At 39.2% G+C, this 14099-nt stretch overlaps 1 protein-coding gene across 2 annotated transcripts in view; it reads right to left on the reverse strand.

The window, feature by feature from the left end:
• Positions 1–1824: 1824 nt before the first annotated feature.
• nsun2 (NOP2/Sun RNA methyltransferase 2) overlaps positions 1825–14099 on the reverse strand; it is a 49555-nt gene continuing 37280 nt past the window's right edge. For both annotated transcript variants that reach the window (XM_061982394.2, XM_061982393.2), the window contains 6 exons: positions 13142–13234; positions 12941–13076; positions 4822–4902; positions 2467–2605; positions 2355–2394; positions 1825–2284 (listed from right to left, as the gene is read on the reverse strand). In XM_061982394.2, the coding sequence (XP_061838378.2) occupies positions 2065–2284; positions 2355–2394; positions 2467–2605; positions 4822–4902; positions 12941–13076; positions 13142–13234 (709 nt within the window). In that variant the 3' untranslated portion in view covers positions 1825–2064. The remainder of the gene's footprint in view (positions 2285–2354; positions 2395–2466; positions 2606–4821; positions 4903–12940; positions 13077–13141; positions 13235–14099) is intronic.

The raw sequence follows: 14099 nt of genomic DNA on the forward strand, positions 1-14099 counted from the left end.
ACCTGCCAACTTTTGAAATCAGAAAAACCTAGTAGCCAGGGTCCAAGGGCCGCAGGCCCCGGTAGGTCCAGGACAAAGTCCTGGTGGGGGGTTCAGGCTTCGCCCCCCGACGCAAAATGATTATTAGCATTCAGACAGGTTAAAATGTTGCTAAAACCATCACTTTTCTATCAGTCACAGTGACTTTTCAAAACAAAAATATTACAGCAAAAATCATATGGGTTGATTGACATGTTTATTCTGTAAGCTAACTTCAATAGTTTGAAATTATTTTGACAGTTAATGCCAGTTATCCTGTCAACCTTTCACAAGACTTCAATTTGTTAATTGAAAGTATAAACACTTTTTACAGTAAACAAATGGTAAAACAGTACTAAACAATTCCATTAAAAAAAAATAATTGGTGTCATTATTAACTTTCTGTCCAAGCTTGTATAATCTACTGCCTTGTTCAATTGTAAAAAATATTCTGTGCCTAAAATTCACATTTCTATCACAATTATCATACTGTAAACATGGTAAGCTAACTTCATTAAAATTAATAGTCCTGTCAATAGCATGGAATTACAATTCAAATGTAGTTTTTTTGTAAGCCTTTCAAAAGAATTCAAAATATGAAAAATTAATGAAAATTAATTTAAGCCATCAGACACTTGAAAAGTGGCACATCACATCTCTAATGTAATCATTTTAACTTTTCAACAGAAATAGCACTGCAAAAATATTAAGGACATACTTCTGTATTTTGGTAGTTATGCTGTCAACATTTAACAAGATTTCTTCAACTTGGACTTGAAAGCATAAATAGTATAAACACTTTTAACAGTATGTCGTGCTGTGAAATACAGTCGACAGGATTGCGCACCAAACACGAAGCAAGGCCAAAGTGCATGCATGGTGCAGGAGAACAAAGGACTTCTTTCATGTAAGGTTTGTGATAAACCATCAAACTCATTCGTTAAAAGGACTCTATAGTAATATAAAGCGAATTTTTCTGGACATTATCATGCAAGAAAAGTTTATTTTTGGGACCGCGATCACCGCGTAATGATTTTTAAAGGTTGCATTACAAACATTTAACTGTCCCATGTGATCAGCCAGTGCGATTGGAAGTCCATGCTCAATTATTGCCTCCGTAAATAAAACTTCGGCATTTATCACATCCAAAGAATCTGTTTGGGCGACGAAAAACGTTGAAAGTTTTCCACTTGTATCGCTAGCAACGGCATTAGACTTGTGTTTTTTTGTCCCAACGTGGTCTTTTACATCGCTAATTCCTCCGTGTCCGATCGAAAAATCTTGTCTGCACAAGGTGCAATTCGCGTGGTTTTCACCCTTTTTGGAACGGATAATTATTCCCGGATAGGCTTTTGAATATTCTTCACGGAATGACTGCAGTTTTCTTTTCGGTTTAAGACTCGTATGCGATTTTTCTCCGGCTGAAACAATGGCCTCGTGCTTGGCAGCGGTGCTATAAATAGCCTCGCGCATGGCATTCGGAATGGCTCGATAGGAAGTTACAGGAAGCAGTGTCGATTGTCATTGTTGTTACGCGATTTCGTGAATAAAACTTAAAAAAATAAAATAAAATTTAATTAATGAAAAACCGTATTTTTTATCACTGCAACCGTAACCCGGAATAGGTTGATGAAAACCGTACTAATTACGGGAAAACCGGAGTAGTTGGCAGGTATGTAATACAATTCAATAATTTGACAGTATACTACAAAATGTAAATATACTATACTACAAAACGACTTTGTAGGGAATTATTAATTAAAAAGAATAAACAATATTAATAGAGCTCAAATAAGGACTAGTAAATATTTGTCCACACCTTTATTGTTTTCTATACAGGTGTACAAAACGAGATTAGACTTAATATAAAACTTTAAAAACTGAAAGTAAAGTTATAATACTATGATTCAAGCAAATTCAGAAGCCGTTCAAAAAAAAATAAAATAAAAAGTTATCCTCCTGGAAGCATGGAAAGCAAAAATGTTTTGTTTTGGAAGATGGCGTGTAAAGAAAGTGTTCTCACGCTCCGTGTGTCTTTCATCCTTCTCAGCCGCTGCTCTCCTCCATCTTTGTGGCCGAGTCATCCTGCTCTGCTGGGTTCTGGTCCTCTGGAGCTTTCTGTGCCGCGCCCTGCTTGTCCCTGAACACCTCCACGCCCAGCATGCGCAGGTAGTGGTACCGCTCGTTTCGGGCCACGAACGCTCGGATGGACGTCTTCCCCCTCCAGCCGCACAGCCGGATGGGACACTGAGGCTCCGAGGGCTTCCTGTGCCACAGAAAGGGAAGACATGGGAAGGAGAAAAGAGGGGAGCTGACAGGACGGGTAAGACACTCACTGGGGGTCGGGGATGTACTTCAAGACGATGCTGCCCATGTCTGCAAAGCAGAAGCAGTCAAGGTGTTAACTGGTCACACACACTAACTAACACGAGTCAACGCACACGCTACCCATTTTCTTGGCTTGAGCGTGGGCGTGGTCCTCCAGCTTGCTGAGGAAGGGATTCTCCTGAGTCAGCAGCACCTTCACGTCCTCCACGCTCACCGTGATGATCCTGGAGCGAATGTACGGCTGCAGAGTGTAGATGCCCTGAGGAGGGGGCGGAGTCAGCAGGTGAGCAATGCAACTGACTTCTTCATTGTTAGTGATGCATTATTTTAAAAACACTTTATTGCCAAAATAGTTGAAATAACGATTGAACTTCTTGCCATAACCTTCATTATTTGTTCATAATAAATGCACATTGTCAACATGGTCATTGCTGTGCATGAAGGTTTTAGTTATGGTGTACCGTATTTTCCGCACCATAAGGCGCCCTGGGTTATAAGCCGCGCCTTCAATGAACGGCATATTTCAAAACTTTGTCCACCTATAAGCCGCCCCGTGTTATAAGCCGCATCTAACTGCGCTAAAGGGAATGTCAAAAAAACAGTCAGATAGGTCAGTCAAACTTTAATAATATATTAAAAACCAGCGTGATGTGGGCGCGCATGGAGTCGTATATCAACATGGACGGAGCTGCGTGAAAAAAGCCACCCGGCCTCTTCGCGTAAACTTCCCTTAACCACTCGCTCATCTTTTCTTCATCCATCCCTTCGAGTTAGCTTTTATGATGACGCCGGCTGGAAAGGTCTCTTTTGGCAAGGTCTTCCTTTTGAATATCACCATGGGTGGAAGTTTCTGGCCATTAGCATGGCAAGCTAGAACCACAGTGAAGGATGACTTCTCATTCCCTGTGGTGCGAATATTCACCGTACGTGCTCCCGTTGTATCCACAGTGCGGTTCACAGGAATATCAAAAGTCAGTGGAACCTCGTCCATGTTGATAATGTTCTCTGGCCGGATCTTTTTTTCAGCTATCTTGTTTTTACAATATGCACGGAAAGTAGCCAGCTTTTCTTGAAAGTCTTTAGGCAGTTGCTGTGAAATAGTAGTCCGTGTGCGGATGGAGAGATTGCGTCTTTTCATGAACCGGAAACCTGTCGCTTAGTAGGAGCCATTTTGTGGTCTTTACAGATGTAAACACACAAAGGAAATGAAACGTAATATCCGCGCGCTTCTTCTTCTTCTACGGGGGCGGGTGGTTGCTTACAGTAGAAGAAGAAGCGCTTCCTCTTCTACGGGGAAAAAAGAAGGCGGCTGTTTACCGTAGTTGCGAGACCTAAACTTTATGAAAATGAATCTTAATATTAATCCATATATAAAGCGCACCGGGTTATAAGCCGCACTGTCAGCTTTTGAGTAAATTTGTGGTTTTTAGGTGCGGCTAATAGTGCGGAAAATACGGTAACTTGCATACAATACAATGACAATATGATACATCATGTATTTACAGTTTCTCATGTACTAACAGGAATAGAAGGAAGCAGAGCTTATTTAATCCTTCCCCTTACACTTTGTTTTTACTCAATCAGTAACAACAGTGAATAAATAAATACCGTAAATTCCAGACTGTAAGCGGATACTTTTTTTCCTACGCTTTGATCCCTGCGGCTTATAAAATGGTGCAGCCAATTTAGGGATTTGTCTTCCCTAACACACTGATGAGGTGTTTTATTGTTTGTCTTATGACGCCAACCTTTGGACGAGTTCGCTCACTGCAGGTGCTGCAGCGCCCTTCCGTTTAGAGCGTTCAACCGGAAGTTCAGTCTTTTAGCCATCCAGAGCGTTTCTAATCATATGGATTCTTCATTCATCACTCCAAGCGACATTTGTAGGTTTTACAATATAACTAAAACCATTCTTGCTTAATAAACATCTCATGAGTGATGTCTTTAGGAGTGTTTTCATGCATATTTGTAGATGCTATTGTAATTTAATGACGCTAGCGTTGTTAGCATTAGCTAATATGCTAACACACTTACGAGTGTCAGTAAATGTCTGTGGCATTTTTTTATCATATTGTTTCAGTTTCGTAAATTCATATATACCGGTGCGCTACAAAAAATACAATAGACAAATTAGTTAGTAAATAAAGAATAAATACAGTTCTCATAATTAATGGTTCACATTATGAGATGAATAAGATTATCTAATTTTTCAATAAGATTCAATATGTTTATCAGGTTTCTTCTTTGTGAAGTTTTTGTTTGACTTCTTTGCTTAATCCATACCATCATTTCCTTGCACATACTGCTATGCTCAAAGTCTTCAGTGTTTTACGTGCACACAAATGTTTCAAATGACATTTTTCTCTGAAGTTCTATTGCATATTGCAGAAACGGTCCTGGATTTTAATTAGTCACACCCCATGATTAATGAGAGCAAGACGATTGAATAAAAACATAAAAAGGTCAAACTCTCACCTCTTGAGCCACTCTAAAGGCACAACCAAACTCTTCTCCATCACTGTTGCGAGACCACACTTTCACTCCTGTGTTTATCACCTGCGAGGGAAAATGGCCGTCAGCATTGATCTCAAGTCAAAACGTGAAAATACATCGCATTTTGTCTGTGAACCCGCAATTTTTCGCTTATTTTTCCAAGTGTTTAATACTATTTTATAGGGCAGTGAATCTTTGGCAGAGGTGGGTAGAGTAGCCAGAAATTGTACTCAAGTAAGAGTACTGTTACTTTAGAGATGTATTACTTAAGTAAAAGTAAGGAGTAGTCACCCAAATATTTACTTGAGTAAAAGTAAAAAGTATGTTGTGAAAAAACTACTCAAGTACTGAGTAACTGATGAGTAACATACACACTCATATCATATATATATATATATATATACACACACATATATATATACACATACATTGATATATACAGTATATAATTTATATTTATTTATTTTGCTGTTTTTGTTTACATGTTAAAGGTGTTTTAATGAATATACATGCATGTTTAACATATAGATTCCTTTCTTTCATGAAGTCTAGAATATAAGTTGGTGTATTACCTGATTCTGATGACTTGCATTGATTGTAATCAGACAGTAGTGATGATAACGTCCACGTTTTCAAATGGAGGAGAAGAAAAGTTCCTCCTTTCTGTCTAATACCACATGAAAGTGCTGGGTTTTTGGCATCTTATTTGTCCAGCTTCCATATTTGTTTTTATACACTTTACAAGAAATATATTGGCGGCAAACTCCGTAGCTTGCTAGCTTGTTTGCGCTGGCTTTCGGAGACTCTTGTTTTGAAAGCGCAGGCGCGATGGAGCGGCACTTTTATTGTGAAGACAGGAACGTCCTCATGTGCGTTCAGTCTTTAGGCTTTTGACGGGATGTACGGTTGAAATAAAAAAGTATCTTTTTTCCTTCACACTTTTGATTGATTGATTGGAACTTTTATTATTAGATTGCACAGTACAGTACATATTCCGTACAATTGACCACTAAATGGTAACACCCCAATAAGTTTTTCAACTTGTTTAAGTCAGGTCATGTGACCACCTGGCTCTGTTTGATTGGTCCAATGTCACCAGTGACTGCATCTGATTGGTGGAACGAAGTGAAACGTCACCAGTAAGGCAGGCACTTTGAAGGTCTGTCTGACAGACCAAAACAAACAAAGCGTGCATTAACAGATCGATAAAAATTAGTAGCGAGCTGAATGTAGATAAAAGTAGCGGAGTAAAAGTAGCGTTCCTTCTCTATAAATATACTTAAGTAAAAGTAAAAGTATGTTGCATTAAAACTACTCTTAGAAGTACAATTTATCCCAAAAGTTACTCAAGTAGATGTAACGGAGTAAATGTAGCGCGTTACTACCCACCTCTGATCTTTGGCAACGCTTCCTTTCAATTCTTGGAGCTTTTGTTTAATAGAATTCCAGTGAAATTCAAATAAGGCAACAAGAGAAGTACTTCTATTTTCTAAAGTCAATCTCTACATCAACAATATTATTTGCCCGAGTGTCTGGACAGGACAGTTTAACTCAAATAAATAAGTAAATAGAAATAATAAATAAAAAAAATTATACACCTACTATTTTACACAATTTGTTTGCTTCATACAAACATTTGTTTATCAAACAGTTGAAGACCAAATGGACACAAAACTATATTACAGACACTATAAATAAAAAAGCTGAGTGTGTAATGTCGTCCTCCACAATATGAACCAATCACTAAATGAAAGCAGTTTACAGATGAGTGCTCTCTGCTTCAGCTCAGAAGTGACATTTAAGACTCCACTAACTCCGGTGATAACTCAACCCACAGCGACACTTGATGGAAATCAACTTTGGTCGTGTCAAAAGCGACCTTAACAAACTGAACATTCAATTGACACTCTGCTTGCTATTTGGGCCTCCTCATTAGCTGGAACGCCGCTGCATTTAGGCCGTCACGGTATGAGCCGAGGCTCACACAGGCTGCGCGCAAAATAAATAGTGTCGTTTGCAAACAAATCGAACATTTTGAACGGCTCTTTTAACGATTCCCAGTTGTGATCCGTTCGTTTGGGGCAAATTTAGCGTCTGCGATTGCCCGCTCTGCACGTGCGTGCCAACTGACTGGAAAATAAGTCATGTTTAAAGGAAAGTTGGCAAATGTTTGTTTTTAATTGTTGCTTTACTACAATTTATTATGCTACCGGTACTTACACTTGAAGTATTAACGTTTTTGTTTTTTTACATAGATTATATATTAATAAATACATAAATTTTAATACATATGTTTATGTATTTAAATATATTAATAAATATGTATAAAATATTTTTATTAATATATATATATATATATATATATATATATATGCATTTTTAATATAAATACGTATATAAATATATACATACTAGAGATGCGCGGATAGACAATTATTTCATCCGCAACCGCATCAGAAAGTTGTCAACCATCCGCCATCCACCCGATGTAACGTTTGATCAGAACTGCACCCGCCCGCCATCCGCCCGCACCCGCCCGTTGTTATATATCTAATATAGACGATGCAAGGCATTAGTGAGGCATACCTGCCAACTACTCCGGTTTTCCCGTAATTCGTACGGTTTTCATCAACCTATTCCGGGTTACGGTTGCAGTGATAAAAAATACGGTTTTTCATTAATTAAAAAAAAAAAAAAGGGTGAAAACTACGCGAATTGCACCTTGTGCAGACAAGATTTTTCGATCGGACACGGAGGAATTAGCGATGTAAAAGACCACGTTGGGACAAAAAAACACAAGTCTAATGCCGTTGCTAGCGATACAAGTGGAAAACTTTCAACGTTTTTCGTCGCCCAAACAGATTCTTTGGATGTGATAAATGCCGAAGTTTTATTTACGGAGGCAATAATTGAGCATGGACTTCCAATCGCACTGGCTGATCACATGGGACAGTTAAATGTTTGTAATGCAACCTTTAAAAATGATTACGCGGTGATCGCGGTCCCAAAAATAAACTTTTCTTGCATGATAATGTCCAGAAAAATTCGCTTTATATTACTATAGAGTCCTTTTAACGAATGAGTTTGATGGTTTATCACAAACCTTAAATGAAAGAAGTCCTTTGTTCTCCTGCACCATGCATGCGCTTTGGCCTTGCTTCGTGTTTGGTGCGCAATCCTGTCGGCTGTATTTCACAGCACGACATACTGTTAAAAGTGTTTATACTACCGTATTTATGCTTTCAAGTCCAAGTTGAAGAAATCTTGTTAAATGTTGACAGCATAACTACCAAAATACAGAAGTATGTCCTTAATATTTTTGCAGTGCTATTTCTGTTGAAAAGTTCAAATGATTACATTAGAGATGTGATGTGCCACTTTTCAAGTGTCTGATGGCTTAAATTAATTTTCATTAATTTTTCATATTTTGAATTCTTTTGAAAGGCTTACAAAAAAACTACATTTGAATTGTAATTCCATGCTATTGACAGGACTATTAATTTTAATGAAGTTAGCTTACCATGTTTACAGTATGATAATTGTGATAGAAATGTGAATTTTAGGCACAGAATATTTTATACAATTGAACAAGGCAGTAGATTATACAAGCTTGGACAGAAAGTTAATAATGACACCAATTTTTTTTTTAATGGAATTGTTTAGTACTGTTTTACCATTTGTTTACTGTAAAAAGTGTTTATACTGTTTATACTTTCAATTAACAAATTGAAGTCTTGTGAAAGGTTGACAGGATAACTGGCATTAACTGTCAAAATAATTTCAAACTATTGAAGTTAGCTTACAGAATAAACATGTCAATCAACCCATATGATTTTTGCTGTAATATTTTTGTTTTGAAAAGTCACTGTGACTGATAGAAAAGTGATGGTTTTAGCAACATTTTAACCTGTCTGAATGCTAATAATCATTTTGCGTCGGGGGGCGAAGCCTGAACCCCCCACCAGGACTTTGTCCTGGACCTACCGGGGCCTGCGGCCCCTGGACCCTGGCTACTAGGTTTTTCTGATTTCAAAAGTTGGCAGGTATGATATATATATATATGCATTTTTAATATAAATATATAAATATATACATACAGTAGGTACGGAGAGTATGCCGACCCCTTTAAAAACATTTTAAAATGGTCTGAATACTTTCTGTACAAATACATACATATATTTGTGTTTTCATCTAAAAATATATATATTGTTTTATATTATTTTTTGATTGTATTTATTCTTAATTTTATTTTTATTCCCTCTTTGGGTTCATTGTTTTAAAAAGGTTCAAGCGTACACACACCTGGTAGGCTCGTACAAATTTGTACTCCCATTTTTATTTTTTATTGTAGTTTAATTTATACTTTTTATATTATACACAATAATGCATTTTCTTTTCTTACTCATTATTTGTGTGTGTTTTTCAATATGCTACACATTTTTTTAGGTGAGGGGAAAATTAAATTCAAACTAGTGATGTCACTGCCAAAGCATGGAAATATGGCACCGCCTTATGGAATGTTTACAATGAAAAGACAACAAAAATAAGTTATAACCCATACTATAAACTAATTCCCACCAATAAGAGTAATATTTAACTAACACTAATGATCGTTTCCTTGTTAAAAGAACACCTAACTATAAAAACGAACCAGTCTTTAGAATGGCTCTTTGAAAAGAACAGCTCAAGATCGAGCTCCCTTTAAAGAACCAGAAATCCCATCTCTAAAAATGGACATTTTTGTTATCACGTTACCTTAGAGTGATCTATTATGTTGACCATAACTGGCATCCCTCGTGGTTATTCATAAAGATTCCACAGTAAATGAGGCAATTTTAGACGTAAACAAAAGGCACATCAACATCTATTATTTCTTTCCCTCCTGGTCGCTTCAGGCTGAGTAAACAAAGTGAAGCGGAGTCCCTGCAGGCATCAGTCCGTGCTGGGCAGAGTCCGCAGAACAACAGGAGGTAAATAAAGTCAGCATAGCCATGCACAATTAGGATGTACGTCGCACAACATGACACAAAGCATGAAAGTTGCCATTTAGCCCACAAACTGTTGATGGGGCCAACGTGCGGCATTAGTTATTCCATAGTTCAAATAATTGTAATAATTAGACATTACACTCTTTGTCACTTATGCCAGAGCTTCCATCTGTATCCAAAATGCGGCCTGGGGGCCATTGGCAGCCCATAGATAACATTTAACGGCCCCAAGCACATTCTAAAAATACTTTTGGAAACACAAACCACAAAAAAGAAGTAAAAGAGCAATAACATGAAATGTCGCCAGAAAAAGTTGCAATGTTGACTAATAACACAGATTTTTTCTTTCAAGCAGTCATTGCTCAAACAAATAAAGAAAATCAATGTTTTAAATGATTGAGCTATTCAATTACTTCACATCAAATATTCTACTTTTCTGGGAAAAATAATGCATAGTTTGTGTGTCAAAACAAAAAGGGCATAAAATAAACAATCAAAAACACTTATAATTGACCGATAGAGCTGAAATTGATCTAGAGCAGTGGTTCTCAACCTTTTTTCAGTGATGTACCCCCTGTGAACATTTTTTTAATTCAAGTACCCCCTAATCAGAGCAAAGCATTTTTGGTTGAAAAAAAGAGATAAAGAAGTAAAATACAGCACTATGTCATCAGTTTCTGATTTATTAAATTGTATAACAGTGCAAAATATTGCTCATTTGTACTGGTCTTTCTTGAACTATTTGGAAAAAAAAGATATAAAAATAACTAAAAACTTGTTGAAAAATAAACAAGTGATTCAATTATAAATAAAGATTTCTACACATAGAAGTAATCATCAACTTAAAGTGCCCTCTTTGGGGATTGTACCGTATTTTCCGCACCATAAGGCGCCCTGGGTTATAAGCCGCGCCTTCAATGAACGGCATATTTCAAAACTTTGTCCACCTATAAGCCGCCCCGTGTTGTAAGCCGCATCTAACTGCACTAAAGGAATGTCAAAAAAACAGTCAGATAGGTCAGTCAAACTTTAATAATATATTAAAAACCAGCGTTCTAACAACTCTGTTCACTCCCAAAATGTACGCAAATGTGCAATCACAAACATAGTAAAATTCAAAATAGTGCAGAGCAATAGCAACATAATGTTGCTCGAACGTTAATGTCACAACACACAAAATAAACATAACGCTCACTTTCTGAAGTTATTCTTCATTCATAAATCCCTCGAATTCTTCTCCTTCGTTGTCCGAATTGAAAAGTTGGGCGAATGTGGGATCCAAAATGGCCGGCTCCGTCTCGTCGAAGTAATCGGAGTCAGTGTCGCTGTTGTCCAGCAGTTCTGTGAATCCTGCCTTCCGGAAAGCTCGGACCACAGTTGTGACCGAAATATCTGCCCAGGCATTTACGATCCACTGGCAGATGTTGGCGTATGTCGTCCGGCGCTGTCTCCCTGTCTTGGTGAACGTCACGTGTGTTCGCCTTCTGTCATCCACTGTTCCCACGCAGTTAGCAGTCTAGCTTCGAATGCCCTGTTGACACCAATATCTAGCGGCTGGAGGTCTTTTGTCAATCCACCCGGAATGACGGCGAGTTTTGAATTAAGCACGTAAGCGTGTCTCTTAATGTGATGTTATGAGCTAGCAAATATAACAACTACACTACCCAGCATGCAACGATAGTGACGAGCATGCGCGGTAGCCCTGAGAAGCGTTGTTGTATGCTGGCAGTTAGAATGTGGTTATGAGCACGCTGTGAGTAAACGTTGAGAACTCAGTTAACACGCCTCGTCTGCATTATTTATAATTAGACAGACAACACACTTAATAGGAGCCATTTTGGGGTCTTTACATAAACACACAAATGGAAATGAAACGTCACATATCCCAGCATGCACCGCGCGCTTCTTCTTCTACGGGGAAAAAAGATGGCGGCTGTTTACAGACGTTGCGAGACCGAAACTTTATGAAAATTAATATTAATATTAACCCATATATAAGGCGCACCGGATTATAAGGCGCACTGTCAGCTTTTGAAAAAATTTGTGGTTTTTAGGTGCGCCTTATAGTGCGGAAAATACGGTAATAGAGATCCATCTGGATTCATGAACTTAATCCTAAACATTTCTTCTCAAAAAAAGAAATCTTTAACATCAATATTTATGGAACATGTCCACAAAAAATCTACCTGTCAACACTGAATATTGCATTGTTGCATTTCTTTTCACAGTTCTTTTTGAGAGACCTTATAGTGAGGGTCAAACCATCATGGCATGGGGGAAACTCTGGGTTTATGGTAATGAATGAAATAGCCTACTTGATTTGATGTTCAGTTTATGAACTTACATTCATATTTTGTTGAAGTATTATTCAATAAATATATTTATAAAGGATTTTTGAATTGTTGGTATTTTTAGAATATTAAAAAAAAATCTCACATACCCCTTGGCATACCCCCAGGGGTACTCGTACCCCCATTTGAGAACCACTGATCTAGAGATTTAAGTAAAAGTTAAAAAAAATTTTGAGTGGGGCCCTTTTACTAACCCAAATATTTAGTGTTTTTTTTTTTTAACGGTCATTGTTTAAAAAATATTGAAATAAAATAATATTGTTATGAATAAATGACCTACCGGTATTTAAGACTCAAATTATTTCACACTGAGTATTTGAAATAGTTTAGGAAGAAAATATTTAATATTTTTTGTTTTTGCCATAAAAAACAGGGTTTTGACAAAAAGGGTATAAAACAATAAAAACAATGATATCAACAGATAGACTTGAAGTTGAGTCAGAGATTTAAGCATTGAATAGAAAAAAATACAAATAATGTATGACTTATTAACATTTAACATGACTGAGATCCTACCAGGTCCCCAGAACCAAATTTGAGGGGAGCCCTGAAGGTTGAAACAATGTATAAATTGTGTTGGTGAAAATGGGCCTGCAAGCTTTGATTGTTCAGTGGAGAAAGTTTGGGCAACCCTGACTCAGATGTTTGTTTCGATCATGTAGTGTAGCTTAGATGAGTTTTAGCATCTTTAGTTTGCAGTCCAGTGTAGACCGCAGCTGATATTTGGGATCGGAGATCATGTCAAGAAAAGCAGATACGCACCTTCATGCGCTCGCAGTTGTTGACCAGCACGTTGCGCAGCTCCTTGGACACCATGTACAAGTGTCTCTTCTTGCCCTCGTGGGTTCTGCTCAGGACGTTCAGCTTGGGGAAGTCCGCGGACAAATCGTAGAAAGATCTGGCGAGTAGAGTGCATGAAGTGGAAGGTTGAAAGGGCGCCACATAGAGGTCAGCTGCACTCACTGCATGGATGTGAAGATGGGATCATCTTCACTTAGGAACACAAAAGGATCTTCTTTGTAGCCAAACAGTTTCACCTTCTTGGACGGTGGAGGCCTGGGGATGGAAGTAACAACTTTATTGTCAGCAGCACCACATTTTGTCCCCAGATTTAGCCTAGTTAGTAGAGATGCGCGGATAGGCAATTATTTCATCCGCAACCGCATCAGAAAGTCGTCAACCATCTGCCATCCACCCGATGTAACATTTGATCAGAACCGCACCCGCCCGCACCCGCCCGTTGTTATATATCTAATATAGACGATGCAAGGCATTAGTGAGGTTATAAAGCTTTTGCCTGTTAAAGAAAGGAGACTGATCCAATGCAGCACAGACATTCGCGTGCCACGCTGTCACGACCCAGACGCACACCAGTGCGTAATCATATGGGAGCCGCGCTGAGCGCACCTCCAAGCGCGTCTCGCTGCCGGCGACGGCCGGGTATGGGCCCGACGCTCCAGCGCCATCCATTTTCAGGGCTAGTTGATTCGGCAGGTGGGTTGTTACACACTCCTTAGCGGGTTCCGACTTCCATGGCCACCGTCCTGCTGTCTATATCAACCAGGGTGAGCCCCACCCCTTTCGTGAGCGCACTGCGCGCGGAGTGACCCCTGTTACGCGCCCCCGGCAACAGGGGTGGCGGGCAGGTAAGCTGCGCGGGCGGAGCGCGCGGAGTGACCCCTGTTACGAGCCCCCGGCCACGGGGGTGGCGGGCAGGTAAGCTGCTTACCTGCTGCGCGTGACGCCGGCCGCGGCGAAGGCGGACGAGGCGGGGTGTCGGTGCGGTGGGCGCGGTGGTGACCCTGGACGTGCGTCGGGCCCTTCTCGCGGATCGCCTCAGCTACGGCTCCCGGTGGGGCCCTCTCGGGGGAAGGGGCCTCGGTCCCGGACCCCGGCGAGGCGTCCCTTCTCCGCTCCGTAA

This window comes from Nerophis lumbriciformis, linkage group LG21 (assembly GCF_033978685.3).
Source record: "Nerophis lumbriciformis linkage group LG21, RoL_Nlum_v2.1, whole genome shotgun sequence".
In the NCBI taxonomy this organism is placed as follows: Eukaryota; Metazoa; Chordata; class Actinopteri; order Syngnathiformes; family Syngnathidae; genus Nerophis; species Nerophis lumbriciformis.